This window comes from Pezoporus wallicus, unplaced genomic scaffold (genome assembly GCF_028554395.1).
Source record: "Pezoporus wallicus isolate ANWC-B61680 ecotype Strahan unplaced genomic scaffold, APGP_CSIRO_Pwel_v1 contig_7722, whole genome shotgun sequence".
Classification (NCBI taxonomy): Eukaryota; Metazoa; Chordata; class Aves; order Psittaciformes; family Psittacidae; genus Pezoporus; species Pezoporus wallicus.
This window is the reverse complement of record NW_026635420.1, coordinates 1-20,903: the sequence shown is the minus strand read 5'-3', so window position 1 is coordinate 20,903 and position 20,903 is coordinate 1. Positions and strand designations below refer to the sequence as shown.

The 20,903-nt window shown below is 39.4% G+C and overlaps 1 protein-coding gene across 1 annotated transcript; it reads right to left on the bottom strand.

Moving 5' to 3' along the window:
* Window positions 1-18,830: 18,830 nt before the first annotated feature.
* BTG1 (BTG anti-proliferation factor 1) lies at window positions 18,831-20,851 on the bottom strand. The gene is given in 2 exon segments (XM_057423611.1): window positions 18,831-20,129; window positions 20,131-20,851. Coding segments are annotated over 2 exon segments (429 nt in total). The 5' UTR covers window positions 20,185-20,851; the 3' UTR covers window positions 18,831-19,754.
* Window positions 20,852-20,903: the final 52 nt, after the last annotated feature.

Sequence of the window (20,903 nt, the reverse complement as noted above, 5' to 3'; positions counted from 1 at the left end):
TGCAAATTCAGAGTTAAGCAAATCTAGAAACAAATAAAACTGAAAGAGGATGCTCTGTACCAAAGAAAATTTAGTTTGACATCATTGTTAAGTAGATAGCTGGGATCTGCTGGGAATACATACCTTGGTTTCATCTGACTGACCTCATATCATTGTTATGGCACATAACTACACCTGACAGGTCATTGATTTGGCGATATGTAAAGTGGATCCTTAAGGAAATAGCCTGGCAGAGAGCAGCTTCCCATGTTTTTACATTCCCACAGCAAAAATTCAAGTCTCTATGATAGTATTCATCACATATGGAGATGAAAGAAAAACAATGCTCTTACAAAATGCTTTATAAAGAAAAAAGACAGTTATCAACAGCCTCACGTCATTTCACAGATTTCAGGGCTCAGATCACAAAAATGACAGAATAATATTGATTTCAAATTTCAGAGTGAAAAAAGCAATACATTTTTTTCTCTTTCAAGCCCAGCTTTCACACCACAACTCCAACAACTTTAACACTTTTCGTGCAGAAGGTCCTGCTTGATAATTTTGCCAGAAATATGCAGCACACACGTGCACAATAATAAAAACAAATTAGAATGCTATTTATTCTGCTGCCACAAAAGCATTTTTACTCTACTTTGTGCCACCAAATGTACCACAATGTTTTCATCACCAAGTTAAAGAGAGTATGCCTAATGGCTTATACGGTCCTACTGCACAAGAACCCTATTCAAACATTTGCTCAGGTCATGCATGGCTTTAGTCACATGCATAATAGCCTACAGACAAAAGGCACAAGAGACAAGGAGGGCTTTATGTATCAAACTGAAAGTAGTATTTCCCTGTGCTAATACTATGTAAACAACAGAGAGCCGCAGGATATCATATTAACATGATTTTTTTTTGTGAGAAAGAAAGATTAATCAATACCTAAAAACTTAAGTACCTGTGTCTGGAGAGAACAAACACATAAACAAAAATTATTATGAGAGACAAAACATCAATTTAGATGAAGGAAAAAACCCAAAACGATGTTTCTTACATGTTTACAATAAACTAAATTATATTACTTTAACATAGACTAATCAAAAACCTTTTCATTGGGATATAAAAGAGCCACCTTTTGGGTTTCTTATTAGATAGATAGACACACACACAATTTCAGGAAGAAACATTAAATAGGTAAAACATCACTATATATTGAAAGAAGAGTGTTTAGCCATAGCACACTTCAGCATCCAGTGCCTGTATAAAACCTTATGCATTGACATGGGGCTATTGCTCTGGACTCAACACCACTCATAAGGTGTTACCCCAAGAGACAAGAGTAGGGAGAGGGGAATCATTAGGCAAAATCATTGTAAATGCAAATGACAGGACACTCCTCACTCCCCACTACTCCACCGCTTGCCTTTACAGCAGCCAAAGCTGCACTTCACAGTAGCAAAGACTACAAAACTATGACTGAAATCAGCGTAATCTGACCATATTCATGGACAGCACATACAGCTCTTCTATGAATCTAAAGGGGAGGTCACAGTCAACAGAGTTGTCTCAAATCAGATGCCTGCTCACTAACACAGGCCTAGTTTGGAGATAAACTGCCATTTTCCAAGCAAAAAGCAAAGGACTCATAGGGGAAGCAGTCCTATGGATCAAGTCCTTGTTTCCACCAAGAAGACATGATGCAGCTCTTCTACAAGGTCCCATTATTCAAAAGTGCCAATAAAAGCAGATCTTTGAATCCTGATCCAAAATGTTGCTTTAAAATATACGTAAGTCATACAGACAAAAATACACCTGCAGCATTTCCATCTATAGATTCTGAAGCATGGTATGAATGAGATCAGCAATGATATTCTCATTTTCTAATGGAATTCAGGATATTAGGACAAGGAAAGTGAACTAGCCCCAGTCCCTCAGCAACCTGAAAATGAGCCAAATCCTTTGTAGTCCTTTCTGAGTCCAAGTGTCGTATCTACAAGAATGTGTCACCTCCCTCAACACTAGGCTGGGACCCAAGCTGAGAAAGACCTCTATGGCAAAGAGCTGCATAATTCAACAAAGCAGTGTGAAATGGAAGTTCATTCCAGATCAGAAAAAAAAAAAAAGTTAACTTATAGAAATGAAAAATTCTATGGCAATGGCTTACTTTTAAGAAAATGTTTAGAAAGAAATTGTTTCTCAGGTCCAGAATAAGATTTTGTTTCAAAATGAATGAGTTAGGTCCCTAAAATGGCTCCATAGTTTGAATCCCCATGTACAGTGTGAGCATTTCCCACCTGATATTTCATACTCTGGCAGTTTTCTCACAGCCTAGAAGACAGATTGATGATATGAGGTTAAATAGGAGAAGAGGTTCAGCTTAAGCCTTCTGCCCCCCCTTGAATGCCTCATCACCAGGCTGTTAACTGTTCTGGTGTATTTACACCTGGTGTGCCCATAGCTTTAGTGTCAGGAAGACTGAATTTTTAAGGTGATATTTTTCAAGTATTTTTCCAAGGGTTAATGCTGGATGATCTTGACTTACTCATTGCATGGGAATAAGAGGTCCACAAAATCCTCCCTCATGAAAGAAAACCCTAAATAACCAATGAAACACACACAAAAGCCATAAGCCCTCATTGGGTAGTAGACTACAGGATGATGCACCCTTAGAAGGAAGCCGAGCTGCTGATCTGGCAGTTAGATACCAGCACTGCCCTTTGCAGAATGTTTTGCAGGATAGCTATCTGGCTGTTGCACACACAGATACACCCTCTTCTAAGGGAACATAACTATTCCCACACAGTGCACTTTTGCTTCTCATATCTTTTACACGTTGCCACATAACCTGAGCCTTGTTAAGAGATTAATTCAATTTACCACCACATGTAGTATGCTTTATTGTCAACATATTTTTCAGACTGTCCATCTGTGTGTACTAGCATTTCTAAAATTAAACAAAAACCCTGTGTGGAGTGCCAGTACCTATAGATTAACTATACCTTCAGGAATCTAAAATATTAGGAAAGAATCAGCAGTTACCTTTCAGATATCCCCTGCAGCCTGCACTGCTCAGTCAGTGTGGTTATGCTTGCAATCGGTTTTATGCACACTCCAGAGCCACCCAAAAAGCCTGGCAGTCCCCACAGCCTGCCGTGCCCATCATGTTATTTTCCCTTTTCCTATTTCCAATTGGGAACAGTTGATCAGCAGTCTTCTGGCTGCCTGATATCAGGAACAGACATGAACCAAAGGAGGAAAACTCTGCCAGGACTCCAGATTTTTGCTCTTTCCTCATGTCAGTTTGAGCAAGGATTATACTGTGTGTAGACCCAAGTCCTAGCTCGCTCATCAGGACTGACCCTTGTATAAGCTTTATACCACCATTTGCAGGATATAAGCCTATATATAGTGTTTGAACAAGGCAAATGGAAGTGTGATAAAGCTTGAAACTAAGGTTTTGACCTTGGCTTAGCATTTGTGACAACATACTCAGATACAACAGGCAGCTCCTTTATTTACCATCCTACAAAGCATGCAGGTATATTAACCTTAAGATTACTCTTTTAGTACTGACAGAAACAACTCACTTACTAATAAGTGAAATTTCCCATTAGCTTTTAAACCTAAGCTCTGTCAAGTGAAAATACAGTCTCTCTGAAAGCCAACAATGAAACTATCATAAGCTTCACTGAACTGATCTTCAGGTTATAAGAACTATGAACTACATGAAGAAGTAGGTTTTTATTTTTTGGGGGGGAGGATTTAGAGAAAGTCATGAGAACACAGGTGAAATGACAACTGAGATTTTTTGTGGAGATTTTTTCCCCCTTTGTTTGCAAAAGAAAAAATAAACCGCTTAAACACCTCTTTCAGTGATACCAAGAGCTTTGCAAATTTGGCTTAAATTGAGTGAATGAATTTGACAGGCTGAAATAAGGAAAAGAAACACTGAAACCTTGGCTTTCCACATTTGCTACTCAAACCGTGTAGGTTTCTGATTTTAGGGTGTTTTCACTCAGAAGGCTGCTAAAGCTTTTTACAAGCAGCAAGAATTTTAGTGGATTTTTCTCTTAGGCAATTTGAACAATTTTTTCCACTGTGTGTTCTGGCTCCTAAATATATAATTTCCACAACACTGATTCTTTAGATTAGTTATTATGACATAACACTTGTGTAACCCTCAGAAACAAGCAAATTCATGTTTACTGTGAACACAATACAAGAGAAGAATGCACAAAGCTGGTTGGTCCCTCTGGCATTCACACCTCTCTCAGCAGTTCCTCACCGCTACCTGAAAACAGTGTAAAACTATTAAGCTGTCCATGGAAGGAGCTTTCCAATAGGCCTGGGTTCTGTGATGATGCAAACCTGGTGTAACATTTGTGGTGTTGCTCCCCAGGGCTGCTCCCAAGGCACGTTTCTGTGAGAGGAGCCACAAAAAGGCACAGAACTGTGGCTTCTAAGATGACCAAGCTGCTTCTTTCACCACTGAGATGGCAGTGCACAAGCTTTCAGGTCTCTGAAGTCCCTCTAGTCAAGCATGCCAAACTCTTTCAGTATTGCAGTTCAAGCCCATTTTTAAATAGCTGCTTCCATCATTACAGCTGCAGGACAAAGACATGCACCAATATGGGCAAAGATGTCTATTTTGTATCAAGAAGTATGGACAGAAAAGGATGTTCAGGGCGTTTACCTCAGCCTCCTTCCCCCCACTGTGTTTCGGGAACTATATTAATCAGCCTTTTACAATAACTGATGGAAATCTCTAGGGACCTTTTATTTAAGAAAAATAACAAAAAGTAATATTGCTGGCAAAGAAAACAGGGAGATTTCTGAGCCACCAAAAGGCTTAAACAAAATATGGATAGTGGGGTTTAACCCAACTGCAGCTGTAAGTTTCCAAAATTAACTGCTTCATTTATTATGACAATAAAATGTAGGGAGAACCATCATATGCTTATAAATGCAACATCTGCAGGACTGAATGCAGGGGTCACTTCCATGGATCTGACTGGCTCACAAAAATGTCCATGCTACAGGAAGTTGTATTTGTTCAGTAGCCATTGCCAAAGTACGAAATCATGGTCAGTCCCAGTAGAAGATAAAAGCTTTTGTTCATTTAGGCTTCTTGTCTGAATTTGTGTTTAAGCAAAAGGAAATCAAATATGAGTTCTGTAACTGATGGAATAAGAAATATACACTACATTTAAAACAGCTGGATAACCTGTGTACCTCCCCTGTTCCATACAGCAGACCATACTACCATGATTTAGTCAACATATGCAAAATGCTACTGCTTTTCAATCACATCTATTGGGCTTGCAGATTCCTTACCTGGGGGACCCTCTCCTCCTAGAAGCTAAATCCCAATCTCAGTCTTAAATGCTAGCCAATAAGGTACTTATGGAAATAAGTACTTAGAGAAGGCCAAAAACGGAGGCAGGTAACGAATTTGCCACTATGAAGTAGCAGCTGATGCTTTGCAATTGTCAGATGCATTTGGAAATCTAATATGTATTTAAACATGCATTGAAACAATTGTCCCTTGTAGACAGTCACTTTTTCTATATGAACTCTGGTCATATTTTTGTTTCCCTTTGGTATTTACTTTATCCTCTATTCACTAAACCATGAGCTCAAAATGATAACATAACCTAAGCAAATAAAACAGACATCAAAGCAAAGAAAATGTTATTTTTGAAAGATAAAATTTCAACAAAAGCAAATACACAGGAAAAGCACTTTTGCCTTTCAGATTCCCTGAGAACCTCTCCCCTTCCTCCAGGCTTCCTATACCAGTTCAGGTGAACACACAAAAGACTTCATTTTCACAGTACTATCTGTATGCTACTGCCCAGAGCAGTTTTCTTACATTCCTTCACCTCCATAGTGACAGAGGGGTTGACTACACTTGGAAAGACAGAGTAACCCAAAACATTTTAAAAGGCCTAGTTTATACTTCTATAGAGATTGTTTAATCATGCAACTTTTTTTAAAGAATCAGAGCTGGAGACAACTTAGGGATCACTGGAAAGAAAAGAAGTGTCTCTAAATGTGTATGGATCACTGATGTTAATGAAAGGAAAGTTCTTCCTCTCTAAGAAAAAGCTGAACCCTAAACATTCATAAAGTGTCTAGGATGGGGTTTTTTTGGTTGGTTGGTTTGGTGTTTTGTTTGCCTGTTTGGTTTGGCTTGAGTTGTTGGGGGTGGGTTTTTTTGTTGTTGTTCTTGTTGGGGGAGGTTGTTTCCGGTTGGGTTTGTTCGTTTGGTTGGTTTGGGTTTTTTGTCAGGACAGATGCATAAGGCACAGCTTGGGAATAATGTACAAAAAAATCTGAAGTTTTAATGAGCCTTAGACCTTATAAAGAATGAATACCAAGGCAGCATGGCATGGCCAGTTACTGATCAGGGAATGCAGGCAAATGTGAGAAAATGCCCCAGATATTGAAGCTTACATATGCATAAACTCAAGAGTTTAAGGGAATGAAAAAAAAAAAAAAGGGCTAATGATGTACTGTTCTATTGTTTCAACCTCTCATCTATCACATTTCATCCAGTTTTTTTAATAACAAACCTACTAACTGGTGTTTAACTTAAATATACCTTCCAGAAAGTCACATGGCTTTCATTTGCAGACACCAGGAAATGGGTCCCTTGGCTCCTTTGGTAGGTTGGTAGGTTGCTCAAAGGATTAAACCCTCTTTGTGAAAAATGTGTAATCTTCTTCTGAAAAATGCCTGGATTCAGGCATTTCCCAAACTTATCATTATCTCTCTTTCCATAAGGAGAGGATTCTTGGTCACCGGCACTTGATGCTGGGAAGGTTCTTTCAGGCTGTTAAGCAGCTTCCCAGTCCTGTCCTTTTGATATGCTAACCAGGATAGCTACAATCCAACTGCCAGGAACTCTTTCAAGCCTGATGTCATTCTGGTGGCACTGCTCTGCTCTCTTCTCCAGTTTCTGAAATCCTTTCTACACCAGCATTGACACCAATATGATAAGCAATTTCCTAGCATTCGTCATGTTGCATTTCAAAGTAAAATCACACCTTTATTTCCCCCAATTGTTATACACCCAAGGAGCTCACTTTCTGCCCCAACATTGTGCTGTTAGCTGCTACTCTTTCTCTTCTGCCAAGCTGGAATTTCAATTCCAGCCACTAGACAGTTTCCCATTGCATACTGAGGATCTGTGTTTTACACTCTTAAGTGTATGAAAAACTTTGTATGCGTTTCAAAAAGGTCAAATATAACATAAACAGACTGTTTATTAAGCAATCGGTGTAAGCACTTTATTGTCCCTGTTTTATGCTCCTCCAAACTGTGGCATATAGGCATTTTAAGAGCAGAGATTACATGAATTTTCAAAACACTAATGAAAATCCTTAATGGCATTTTCACAGTGTTTGTCTCTGCAGAACTTCACTGGAAATATTTCCATTCAGTGATGAGTCTCCATTGACAGTCTTTCTGAGAACAGCTAGTTCTACTCCATTTATTGCATTCTATGATGCATTACATAGTTCTTAACAAAGCTATTATGACTGGAAAAAATATCCAAACAAATGACAGCTCTGTATGTCAGAGCATCAATGGACAAATCCTCTTCTCTCCAAAATCAAGTAGAGCCTGGGAGTGTTCTTTGTTGAGAGCAAGAGCAGCCTCAACCTGTAAAGATTAAACCATGACTCACTCCTATATTGCCACATTCACAGAGGAAATTCATTTGCAGCAATCAACAGCATCTTTCCCTCTAATTCAAGGCAACACCAATCTATTCTGTGTAATCTGAATTACACTGTTCAACTGAGGAACTTCTTAGTGGATTTAACTAAAACGATCCATCAGCATTCACAAACACAGACAGCAAGCCAAAACTGAATAGCAACTTACTTTGAAAAACAAAGCAAAATAAAATAACCCATGACTATTTATTTCTAGGTGTATTAATTTATGAGTGGGATAAATTCACTCCATGACCATATCAATGGATCATCCTGCAAAAGGTATGATACTGTGGGGGTTTATGCAGACACTGAATATCCATACATTCAGCTGAAAGGTGATATTTAAAAAAAACGTGCAATAAAATGCACTGATCAAGACAGACTACAGACACACCCCCTCCTACCATTTAATGGAAACACAAGTGTAAAATTTAGGAGAAACAATGAAATTTGATGGGCTTGTGTGCTATTCTGAATTTGAGCTCACTGTCTGGTCCTTTTCACAATCACTTTTAGCTGGACAGATAAACAGGAGTAGGAGGCAGCTTTATTTACAACACATTAAAAGAAAGATAAGGTGGAGTTCAGTGCACCACCTAAAACAGTGACACCTCTGAGTCTGTCTGTTGCTCTCTGCTCCTTTAGTGACCCTGGCTGCCCTTCCCTGAAATGAGTAAGCATCTTCTGTGCCATGAGACAGCCCTGTTTCACAAGATGCCAATTCAATACAACCACCCTCCTGGTTTCATGCAGAAAAAAGAAAACAAGCACTTAGGAGAGTGTTAGCAGTCTCCTAAAGTAAGAGGACATGGGGCAGCCCTTCTTGCTTCCTAAACTTATTTCACTATTTCATAAGGATGATGTTAAGGTTGCCCTGGTTCCCTGGGCTCCCCTTCTGTATTTTAAGAATCCCAAAGCTTTACAACAGCATACACCTCTCATCCAAAAATGGATGCTTGAGAAGATAAAGATAGCCATAATCTGGAGCTGCATGAGAAAGATTGGTTTTAATCTTATTCTGACTCCTTATAGTTTACTGTTGATACTTTTACCAGCGGGTAACAAAAAGTGAACTGGTATGTGATCTCTAGCTACTACATAAAAGTACTGCCATTTAAGTCCCTTAAAATCTCCCAAGAAATCAGCAGTAGTACTGGGGAAAATTCTCAAATGGTGCACACTGCCTTTTCAAGACTGCAGAGTACAACAGGCAGCATCTATTATCCAGCTGGGTTTGACTCAGAAAAACAACCATGTTAAACTGGCAGACACTCCCTTACCAGGCACTTTTCTGGATGCAGTGAGAGTACGTCCCTTGTACTTTGGTAGCCACTATCAGACAATGCTTTTCTGTTCGTCTGGCTCTGCAACACCTGCAGTGCTACCTGAAAGAAGCAGAGAGACCCCATCCTCCCGTGTGATTCCTCAAATGGTTTATTGACAGCCCAGTACTCTTGTCCAAACCCTTAACACCTGAACTGGAGGTATAATTCACCTGGCAGGGCTACCACCCCAACAGCTACCACCCAGGAGCCAGAGTCCAGCTGTGTTCAGTTTGGGAATAGACTTTTGAAAACTGAGAGAAGCATGAAATGGGGAATGAAATAAAGATTTATTTCTTCTTTACCTAAGAAAGTAATACATATACATTAGCATGTAGTACAAAATTCCCTGGGGAAAAATGTGTATGCCCAAGGGCACAGAGCATGGGAAGCTGCCATAGGACAAGCCAAACCCTGTAACTTCTCAGAAATACATTTCTACCATTCCAACTATTCAAGCACATGTTTCCAAAATTCAGGAAACATGCTGCTAATGATTTCCTGCCAGGTACTGCAATTCCAGTATATTCCCAAATGAACATGTGAGCAGAGTTAGCTATTCCTCATTTGGGGCATTAGGAGTTATTAAAATAATGACAGGTATCTAATCAATATACTGCAAGCTAAAGCACATTAAACAATCACATGTAGGACCATGTGGAAGGAGAGGACCTAACTTAGATGGACTCAGTGCTCTTTCTTCATAGAAGAAGAGTGCCCAGTGCTTACTCTGGAATGCATCCCCTCTAGCCTAGGACACTGAAATCAGTTTGAGGATTTTTCTATGCAGAATGTTTTCTCTTCATCAACCACCAGGAAAGCCTTGGGAAGAGGTCTCAGACTCAGGTGTGGAGGTGACCAGAGACAGTTAATTTGGGGAGAGAGAAGCCAACAGGGCACGGAGAGGCATTGTCACCTGGATGCGGGGCACTAGTAAAAGAGGTGACAAGCCTCTCTGAAAGTATTTTCTTTACCTGTGGATCAGCTTCTCCAGCTCCCGATAAAAAACAACCAAATTAATTTAAACTCAAACTGATGACACCTATGTCACGGTTAGTTCAGAAAACTACATTTGTTCATGGCTTGAACATTTTGTAGCGAGAGCCCTAACTTCAGACTTTCCTTTGACTTTGCACCCGCAAGTTTCTCCAGGTCCCTCCTCTCACTGGCATTTATCCAGAGGGCAGAACTTCAGATAAAAAGGCTAAGTATAAGAATTCTCCTCATGTTTCCAGGGAGAAGGACATCGAGTGTTGTCTTGCTTTTGGATCTGTCTACCACTTTTTGCACAAATATCATGCAATAATAATTGTTCAACCATACCAAGGTGTCCACTCCAATCTCTTCTTTCATAGGCTTCATTTAGGTTCTTACGTATTCGCATGAAGCATGTATGTAACTGAACTGCCGAACATTTTAAGTAACCTGACAATTTTCGAGAAGGTAAGGCAGTGCGCAGGCCCACCACAGGAACAGCCAACCAACCACAATTACCTCTCCCTGAATAATTTCCACTGAAAAGGCCTCTTTCTTTAGAAATCATTAGCCAAAAAGGCCTCTTTGCAGTTTATATTATACCCCACCACCGACAGAATAACTGCCTTCTAAATCACTGCAGCTCCCCTGGCTGCTGACCTTACATTATCTGCAGCCCAGGCTGGATCCACACTGCCTACAGCTACATCTGGAAAGCAGGCTGCAGAGAAAATAATCACTTGAGAACCTAATGCCAGCAAATCAGCACTGCCATTTATCTTGGACTTGAGCAATATATAGTAACAGGGGAGGCAGTCAAACACATACCAAACTCAAGGACCAGGAAGATGAAGGACAGGATTATCCACTGAATTCTGAACGTGCAAAGTCTGTTTCTTAAAATACCACTGGCGTGCTACCTAACAAGCAGGTAACATGAATGCTGCAGAGTGACACCCCGCGTTCCTGTTCGTGTCTTAAAAGCAGTTGTACAATGCTTGTTCCCCTTTTAGCAAGCACGCTTAGCTCACAAGCAAAATTCACCGGGCTTATTGGCACAGGAGCCTGGGACAATGAGATTTAGAATAAGGAAACTTTCAGACATACACAAGAAGTAAGCTAAAATTAAAATCTTGCTGGGTACTTTTCCCCTGTAAATTCCCTTGTTTATCCTCAAGGACAGCATATAAATGTGTACGTTAAAGCCCATGTGATCAGACACTCTCAAGAACTATAAACAATGGGACTGTGAGTCATTATTACATGGAATTACATTCAGTTCTTTCCCACTGACTCACCATACGGATTGTCCAGTTTCTTTGCTCTCTCCTTTCTTCCCCTTTCCAAACCATACATGACCTCTTCCTAAATTTCAGCACAAGTGTGTTTGTTTTACACATCCTAGCTCTTGCAGCCCAGTGACAACAGCAGTCTGCAGGGCTCACACATACAGGCGCTGAGCTCACCACATCTCCAACACCCCCAGCCGTCTGCCAGAGCCTGCCAGCTCCCCAGCAGATGTGACAGCAGCACTGGGCTCCCATTGTGTCTCAGGCACTGCGGTCTGACGTGACACAAATTGACCAACCCTAACAAGTTCAGCTAATTCTGAGCAAGCGCCAGAAGAGCCATTTCTGCCACCTCACCTAACAGGATAGTAATTTCTGGCAAAGTGGAGGAAGGAGTGGGTTTGGATAGTTACACATCTTAACCCACTGCAGCTAGGTCAGACCTAGCAATAGATCGATCAAAGCTTTCATCTTTCATTTAAAAGAAAAAGGTAAAGATAGTTCCTAGCCTTCAAAGTTGTAGAAAAAATACGTTAAAGTTATGACTTCCAAATCTTCAAAGGCAGATTGTAAATAAAAGCGCTGACATTTATTGCTTTTAAGCAAATCACATACTGGAGTGTGACTCATGAACATTGGAACTGCCAAGCACCAAGGCAATCATGTTGAGAATGAGATCATGATGCAGTAGGTGTGCAGCATTCTCTTTTCAGCCTATTCACTATCTCTATTCTACAGTAATAAAGAGGAAAGTTTAAGTCAAAAATAAAGATTTTAATGTGCCTTCCAGTACCTATGGAAATGATAAAAACCCCCACATTTCCACTTCACTGGGAAAGCTTTTGACACATATTTGATCTCCTAAAATACTGAAGGGCACATGACGTATTCACATGAATAAGTCAAAAGGCTTCATGGTACTCATAATGGTAAAATTAGGAATGTGCAAAGGCTGGGGTCTTAGGTTTTAAAAGTGCAGATCACATTGGAACTCCAGTCTTCCTTTTATTGAATGCAAACTGCTTACAAAGGGATGCTCCTGTAGATAGGGAGGTGTACCAAAAGGGACAAGAGAAGGAACATATTTGCACTGCAGAATTAGTCACAGGGTTGCATCAGTTTGATAATTCAGGAGACATTTTGTACACATATCAGCTTGGCTTGGAATTAACCTCAGTAAACTCTATGAACAGTGCACATATTTTTCTACTGAATAATTGCAGAAGCTATCACTTTCAGTATTCAGAGTCAGGGCTCTGCTGTTCATGATGCAGGACTTGTCAATTCTGCAAGCAACAAGCTTTGAAGATAGTCACAGGAACATTAGGATAAACAATCAGGCAGCTACATTTGTTCAGCTGTCCTTCTGAAAAGTACTTACATATTTACAACACGTTTTTTCTCAGTTATATTACAAAAGCTTCATCCATGTTAAAATATATCCAGACAACAAATGAACTATAATAAATATCATCAAAATTTAGACTCTGATACCTTCGTCACACAGAAACAGATCCTTCATAAACGTGAAACTAAATTTATCATTTGCTTTAATATCATCATGATTCAGACTGATATTGCCATTTCCACTACCTTATTTTCTCCTTATGGATCTGAAGTCTACAAACAGCTGATTGCAAGCTGGGGAGTTAGATGACTGGCTGTACATGACAAAGGAAGCAAGCAGTTAGGGGTTAAAAAAGCAATTATTATAACACAAGCTAAAAGTAGAGGTGGAATGACAAAGCTTGGTTAGTATCACCAGTATAACTTTGTAGCAGTAGGTGTACCACAGAGGCAGCATGATATTGCAGTTATGATATACAGCCTTTCACACCTGTAAACAGATTTCTAATTCACACACTACAGAACCTGAATTCTATCAGGCAGAAGCAACTGTTCTGGTGCACCCATCTAGGGAAGCATGCTAGGCTCAACCGAAACGAACCTTTTGCTAGCTGCTCAGACAACTGCTTACCAGCAACCAGAGAAAGCTCTCTTCTTCGTTACAAAGTATTAGTATGAATATACAGTTAAGATCCTAAAAGTATCTTAGCTTTATTTCATTTCAGCCTGATGTTAAATTGATTAAAATGTTGCAAACATTCCTTTTGACAACTACAAATTGCTTTAAAATGCTACTGAAAATCTTGTAAATCTGCTCAACTGAGTAGCAAATTGAGCTGAGCTGCAAATTCACGTTCAGAAAATTGAAAGAATAGGAATACATGTTCCTGTTAATACCAATGTATTAAGGCACAAAAAGTGAAAGAGGAGGAGAATTTTCCTCCATCTATGTGAATTTACAATGTTCAGAACACCTGCAATGATTTGTGAATTAAATCACAGTGAGCAGGGACTTCAGGGTGACCCATCAAAAAATACTCTAGCAATTGAATATGTATGTGCATATATATATTTATACAAGAAATTTAAATATGTGCCCCTGTGTATATACAAATAAAATTTGGTTTAAACTTCAATGCATGGAAGGAATGTTGTCTTTCAATATTCTTCTCAATGTACAAGAAACTCATCAATTAACCTGTGGCCAGCAGAACTCCAAACACACATGTTCTTAGGTTACAAAAAGGAATAATAAATTCATTTTATAGAACACAGAACAGCAAGGGCATATTCTGCTGGAATTTTTTAATTGCAGCTAGTATCAGCAGATGATACAGTAGGTACTAGATATCTGTCTTTAAGCTGACCTCAGAGTTAGAAGCTGTACCCAAGCCTTAACTCCTTGTTATATAGCCCTTTAGGTAAGTGTGCAGTCTGGAACCATACCATGAAAGCTGGGCAGGATCACCAGCCCTGCCCCTGTCACTGGCCATTTTAGACACTGCTGCTCCTTGCATACATTCAAGGCTGCTCCAAGAATGCTGAAGTTCTTCTTCCTTGCATGCCTACAACACTAATAGATTCATTTATCACTTTATTCAGTTATATAATCAGCACATAAAATTTCAGGACTTAAAATCACATGAAATCATGCTGGATTCTACAATGCCCAGAAAAACTACAAAGCTAGAAGGCATTTCCTGACATCCAAGAGGTGAAATAAAGCTACACCTCTCAAGGAAACTTTAAAAGGTCGCTGCAAGTCGCGATGAGAGGCTTAGTAGCTGATCACAGGAATAGCAAGGGAAAAACTCATCCCTCTGCAAAAATGTACTCTACATTTTCTCATCCAACCAACCATGTTTGCCTTCCTCATGTATTGTCATGGGTCCCTTTCAGTGAAGAAAAATCTCAAAATGAAGATGCAGCATTTTGCTTTTTTTCCTCAGTTTCGACACATCTCTCCTTGCCAGCTTTGCAGTCACAGAATTGCAATACTACTAGGGCAAATATCCACTGTCACGCATGCAGTATTACTGCTCATGTGGATTTCTTCCCAGCAGCTGGGAGGAAATGTTCCTTCTTGTTCAGACAAAAATATCAAGTGCTTAGGAAATAAGGAGTTAGGAAAAGCTGTAGACAAGGTTCATGCTTGAGAAACACAAGGGCACAGAAGACTTAGCCACTGAGAAAATTCCACTGGACATTAAGTTACAACAATTTAGCTCTGCTCATTTATGGTAAGTCAGCCATTTTACTGTTGACCTACTTTGTATCAGCAATAATTTGTCATAGTGCATTCTCCAACAGCTACTGAAAGAAAGGTTGAAACCATACATTAGAGCACAGTGTCAAAGCAACTGACATTAATTATACCCTGCAACTCCTATGTTGATGAAATTGTCACTGCTAACCATTAATACAGCATTTACTGTTTAAGCCCAGCTTGCTCTACCAACCCTTGAAAGCCACTGAATTAACATCCTGCTTCACAATGTTCACATTGGAATGTAAATCTGAAACATGTAAAAATAACCTCTGCTATTACACCAAGAAAGTGTAAATATACATTCCTTTTCTGGAGAGCTATTTATCTCCAGTCTATAGATGTTTCACTCTTTAAACTAAAAACAGCTTTAATGTTCTTCAGTTGAATGGCAGCTTTTGCCAATATAAACTATTTTCCCTAAAAAATATGGCATCAAGTAGAGGAAATTTTGGAAAATGTAGAGTAAATGTAGAGTGCTACTTGATTTATAGAAACTCAGAAGTAAGCTTTACATAAATACACAAAAAAAAAAGAAAAGCAGCAATGTTCTTAATTTTATTCATTGCTAACCTGTACAATAACAAGAGATCATATTCTCCCAGCATAAGTAAGCAAGGTTAATTAAAAGGACATCTTATGCATAGTGTTCATGTTCAGTGACATCTGCTTAATTTGGTGACAGAAATGTTTACAAGCATCAGCACGAACCAACCACTCCAGGAGCATTAACTGGATTCTTTATGGTTTGCACATCAGTAAACTGTTTTGTAAGGTCCTACTATTGCAGCACAGTTCCCCCTGCTTCTAAATCATCTCCCAAGCTACTCTTTTACCCATACAAATGGAAGGCAGTCAAGAGCATATGGGCTGAAAAATATTTAGCCTTCAGAATTGTCATCACTAGCTATGACACAAGACAGCTCAACTTCATCTTCTGATCCAAGAAGACTCTTTTTGGCAACAAATAGGAAAGACTTTTGTCCTATGAACTGATTCAATATGAGATACCACAAATTAGAAGCTGGTGCTGGCATTTTCACATCAGAAGAGTGCCTTACGTAGGTTACTTCCAAATTCTCATGAAGAATGATAGAGCAAACTAATAATAAGAAAATCCCATGGCATGATGAGTCCCGTCATACAGATCTACGGGAAAATCTTTGCAGAGTCAGCAGAAAAATAGAAAACTAAATTCAGCATTATTAGTAATTGAATGAAAGCAAGCCCTCACATCTCTAATCAGACCTAAGAATGACCTGAAGATCTACAGGAAGAAAATTATCATGGTCCAAATAACTGCTTAACCAAGATGTACATCTCCAGAATAAGCAGGAAGAAAATACACAACTGCAAAAAAGAACAGAAGGATAGAAATTCTTACAGGATATGTAAAATACAATTCGGTACAGGAGCATCATTACTACCAAACTTGAAATACAAAAGTAAACTTGAGTGCATAGGATGATACCATGCATAGAACATACTGTGAGAAAAAGAAACATTTGCTCACCTGGCATAAACTAGAAGGCAATTGTACTTTATAAAGACATTCACTGAATGGTGAACAACTCTTAGTAGACCGGTCCAACAGTCTAAGGAGAGCAGTAACATTAAAGTTGCATACAGCTGAGCCTGCCCTCAGACCAACAGGATTATTCAGTGCTTCATAAGGAAAGTCCAGCTAATTTAACTAACATGCACTGGGCAAGCAGGTCTTGAATGTGCTCTCTCATCTCTAATATTTGCATTAAAAGCCTTGCTAGTTTCATAATTGCCCCTTAAACAAAATTCAAAAGTGACAAGTGTTTTAGCTTAGTGCTCTGTTTGTACTACCTACACCAAAACACAGGATTGGCAACAGCTTCCTCCTACAAACATACTCCATTTCTCTCAGGAGTCCTTCCTATGCCCTGCTGCCACAGTATGCTAAGTACTTTCAAAATCAAACAAGGGCACATTGTGTGCACATTGGGGTATATTTAAATTCCAGCTGGAAGAAATCCCAACAACTCCGAGGACACAGGTTGTACCAATTACTAGTTACAGCTGCAGCTGAAAATTATGCCATGAATGAAAAAGCACCCTACCGTAAAAAGGACTAAAATGTTAACCATCTAAGGATGCAGGCTCATTCTTGGTTCAGTGTCAATACCAGCCTCGCAGATGGAATACTTGCTGCCTTGCAAAGCTGTGCTTATCAAAAGAAAGTTCTGACAGCTAATGCTTTCATAATGTGCATAGATCATGTCAAAGACCAACTACACAGCTACCCTTTCTGATGGTGTTCTTTCTGTGCAGCAGCAAAGACTATAAGCAGCACCACAATATACCAAGCACAGTTAAGTCAGCAGCAAGCTTCATGAAAGTTTAATATAGCTTTACAGGAAGCCAAGCTCAATGTTTTTCTTTCTATTTGGATACACTTATGCTGTTTGCGGACATGTAATGCAACAGAAATGCCTTTGAGTACTCCTACAGCTTGAATAAATCTCTTCCTTACACTTAACTTGAAAGCATCATCTTAAAAGTAGCAGAATTTTTAAGCTATCGGGACGTGCATCTACACTCTGAATCTATGTATGAGTAACATCAATACTTTACAGCAAGCTCATTCTGAGGCTTCTGAAGATCTGTTTTTGCCAGATCCAGATACTGAGACAGCTCTTTAAAGTTCACTGCTTCAGGAACACTTACGGTTCCACCAGTCTACACCACAAAGTTATAGTACAGGAGAAGCCCCAGCAATGCTTTACAGTGCTGAATGTTGACATACATTCATGGCAAAAAAAAAAAACACCTGTAAAGCTAAGCTTTTAAAAAAACAGTGGGGAAAATATTAGTTCAAAAAACTCCACCGTTCAGTCTTATGTTTTTGCTTATCTATAGTCAGTTGTATTACAGAGCAGAAGACAAAGATTGAACTAGATATGACATTAGGATTGCCACACTGTAAAGGCTCATATTTGAGTAGCAGCTGCCACAATGCATGGCAAGTCTAAAGCTCAGTTCTGTTCAAGCTATTAAACAGCTGGCAAGTAATGATTATTCTTCCTTCAGAGAAAAAGCAGCATTTCTCCTAACTGAAGTGACTAAGTTGGGTAGGCCTTTTATTAAATACTCACAAAACAAAGCACACAGGAGATAAGGAACAGAAAGTTGTTGAGCTTTACTCCGGCACTTCAGCAAGCGTAAATAAAGTGGTAAGGAATTCCTCTCAAGTGTAACTAACCACTATGCTGTATACAAATGACAGTGTGGTGCTTAAGTGAATCACATCTCCACATCATTCATTAACTTTGAACACAAATTTAAGTATGGGCCTCAACCAACCTTTTAAGTTTGGGAAAAAAGATCTACATACCTTTTGTTGAATCCCATCTTAATGATTTCTAAAGTGAAAGTCTTGCAACTGAAGAAAGCAAAAGGCGAGCAACCTTTCTGTAGAGTGGTTAACCTGCTCTTAAGGCTAAGGGACACTTGCCCCAGAAACTCTTATTGAGCAGGGAATCCATCAGGGAAGAACTGAGAACTCGTGAGCAAGTAGGTCAAAATGGACATTTAGGTTTTCTATATCCTTCATCAGGAAGCCAAGTAAACTTTAATCCTCTGGATTTATTCAAGTCATCTTTGGCGGATGTTATTTCTGTACCTTTTCCTTATATCCTGGAATTATTGGCCCTGGAGTTATTTCCACATTGACTGATTTTAAAAGATTTAAAGTGACATGTACATCATTGTGTTTCCCTAAGCTTCTCAAGCATTTATATATGAGGTCTTCATTAATCCATGTCTGTACCAAGTGTCCCTTAGCATCAGGGTGCCATTGACGTTCTTAAGCCTTTATAGTACTTGTTTTGTTTCTACTGTGAGACAAAAATAGTTTAACTGATCCTATGTAATCACGACAGGAGATTAATTAAAATGCCAAGATAGGAAACAATTTATTATAGAGAGAAGAAAAATTTCTCATCCAAAATATAGAAATCTGTACAACTTTGCCACAATCAATATACATGAACTGTACAAATTTACACCAGTTCATAATTTACCAAATAAAAGATGACTAACAAAGTTCACAAAATAGATGGTGGTTTGTGGAAAAGACTTTTACCCAATTAAGAACAAGGAAATTACAAACCAGACCTCCACTTTCTAAAAATAAGAAGTTTACTCAGTCTTAGAAAACTACAAGCTAGCAAATGTACAGATAGCTGGCTGGTGCTATCACCACAGTTCAGACAGTGTCTTTATAAGGTCTTTTTAAAGCCTGTTGCCATGGCAGATTCTGATCACTTGCTACTTTTGAGTCCAATGTAAAGATCTGACCATTTCCCCAGGTCATACTTACTAGTTTATCTTATGTACATTTATACATATTTGTAAGTGCTAGGTAAAAGTCTGAAAAATAAAATTTCCAGTACTATGGTGTTCATAATAGTAAGTCTTGTTACTGAGCTGCCAAAAATGCTAACAATTAGTAAATGTAATAGTGCAAATTTACTCTGCAAGACCTACCGCAGAGAATCACTTTATAAATACAGATTGGGGTTGAAAATTGGTGTAGAAATTAAAGTAAGATGTCTTGGAGAAACTGACCCTTCCTAGATCTTCTTCACTCCCTAGCAAGTTTCAATCATTTTGACTCACAGGCTATTAAATCACTGAAAGGTACTGTCCAAACTATGGCACTGTCACTTTAAAGTATACCACTCTAATGTGTGCCAGATCTTCACAGCTGTGACATGGTTTAAATTCCATAATCCATCCCCAGAGGTGCCCACCCAAAGTAAAAACCAAATTTATCCATCCATTTTAAGGTGATCCATCCACAGACTATATCTTAACCTGATACAGTCATCATATTGTAGCTTTTGGAAGGGCTAGTTCTGCCCAAGAGAAGTTCCTCCTTACAGCTTATTCTGCTGTCTACCATTTGCATGTTGGTGTTATTTTGGCTACCTCCTGCTGGTGCAGCTTCATACAGCACACAGATGGAGCCATCCTCTCCAATACGATAGGACACTTCATACGGGTCAACCCATAGAGTGAGTTCGCTGGGAAGTAGCTGGAACAGTTCCTGACTGCTCAATCCAATCCGCTGTGCTGCCTGTCCAATGAGAGGATCCATTTTATGGTTGATCCGGATACATCGGTAACCTGATCCCTTGCATGGTTTTTCTGGGAACCAGTGGTGTTTATAATGTTCTATAAAAAAAATAAAAAAAATTATCCTCCTTAAATCCCTGTTCAAAAAGACATTCAGTGTTCATTGTTCGTTGTCAACTTTCACCCCTCGAGATGTTGGGAAAGCTGATTGTTTTAGCATTGAGTGACCTGAAAAATCATTATACCCTTTATTCTTGCTGATGATTTACGTAACTGCAACACCCCCTGGGAAACACTTGTGTACAAAGTTACCATTTCATGCTCCTATACACAGAGAACAACATTTGCCATCTAAAGGGAATAAAATGCAACTTCCTGGCATTCACAGAAACAAACTAGAATACAGAAGTGATCGCACACACAGCAGAAAAACTCAAGGGCTTCAAAACTTCAGAACCAATAAGTGAAAAAGCACCTTTCCAGCCTCCTCTCGAGATCACACCCATGCTTAGATCCTCACACTCTAAGAACACCCAAAAATAAACACGGAAGGAGCTGGGCAGCGTTCACCGACTGACTCAAGCTGTATTTCACCACTGCTCTCCCCAGCCTGTTTTCCAGGGCGAGACAGCAATGACTTCACTTACCTTAGGAGTGTTATCCCACCCAAAGCCCTCTTGGTCTGAGGTTACTTACAGGCACTATCAAGCGCACTGGGACACAGGCTCTGGATTACAAAACCCACAGGGCAGCGAAGAAACCCTCGGTATTTGATCCTAACCAGGGCTGTCAGATGGCTACAAGATTTTCCAGAAGAAAGGGGAACTGAGACTCATAGTCCACCGATTAGTTTTACTGACACACAAAAGAAATAGCAACGTCG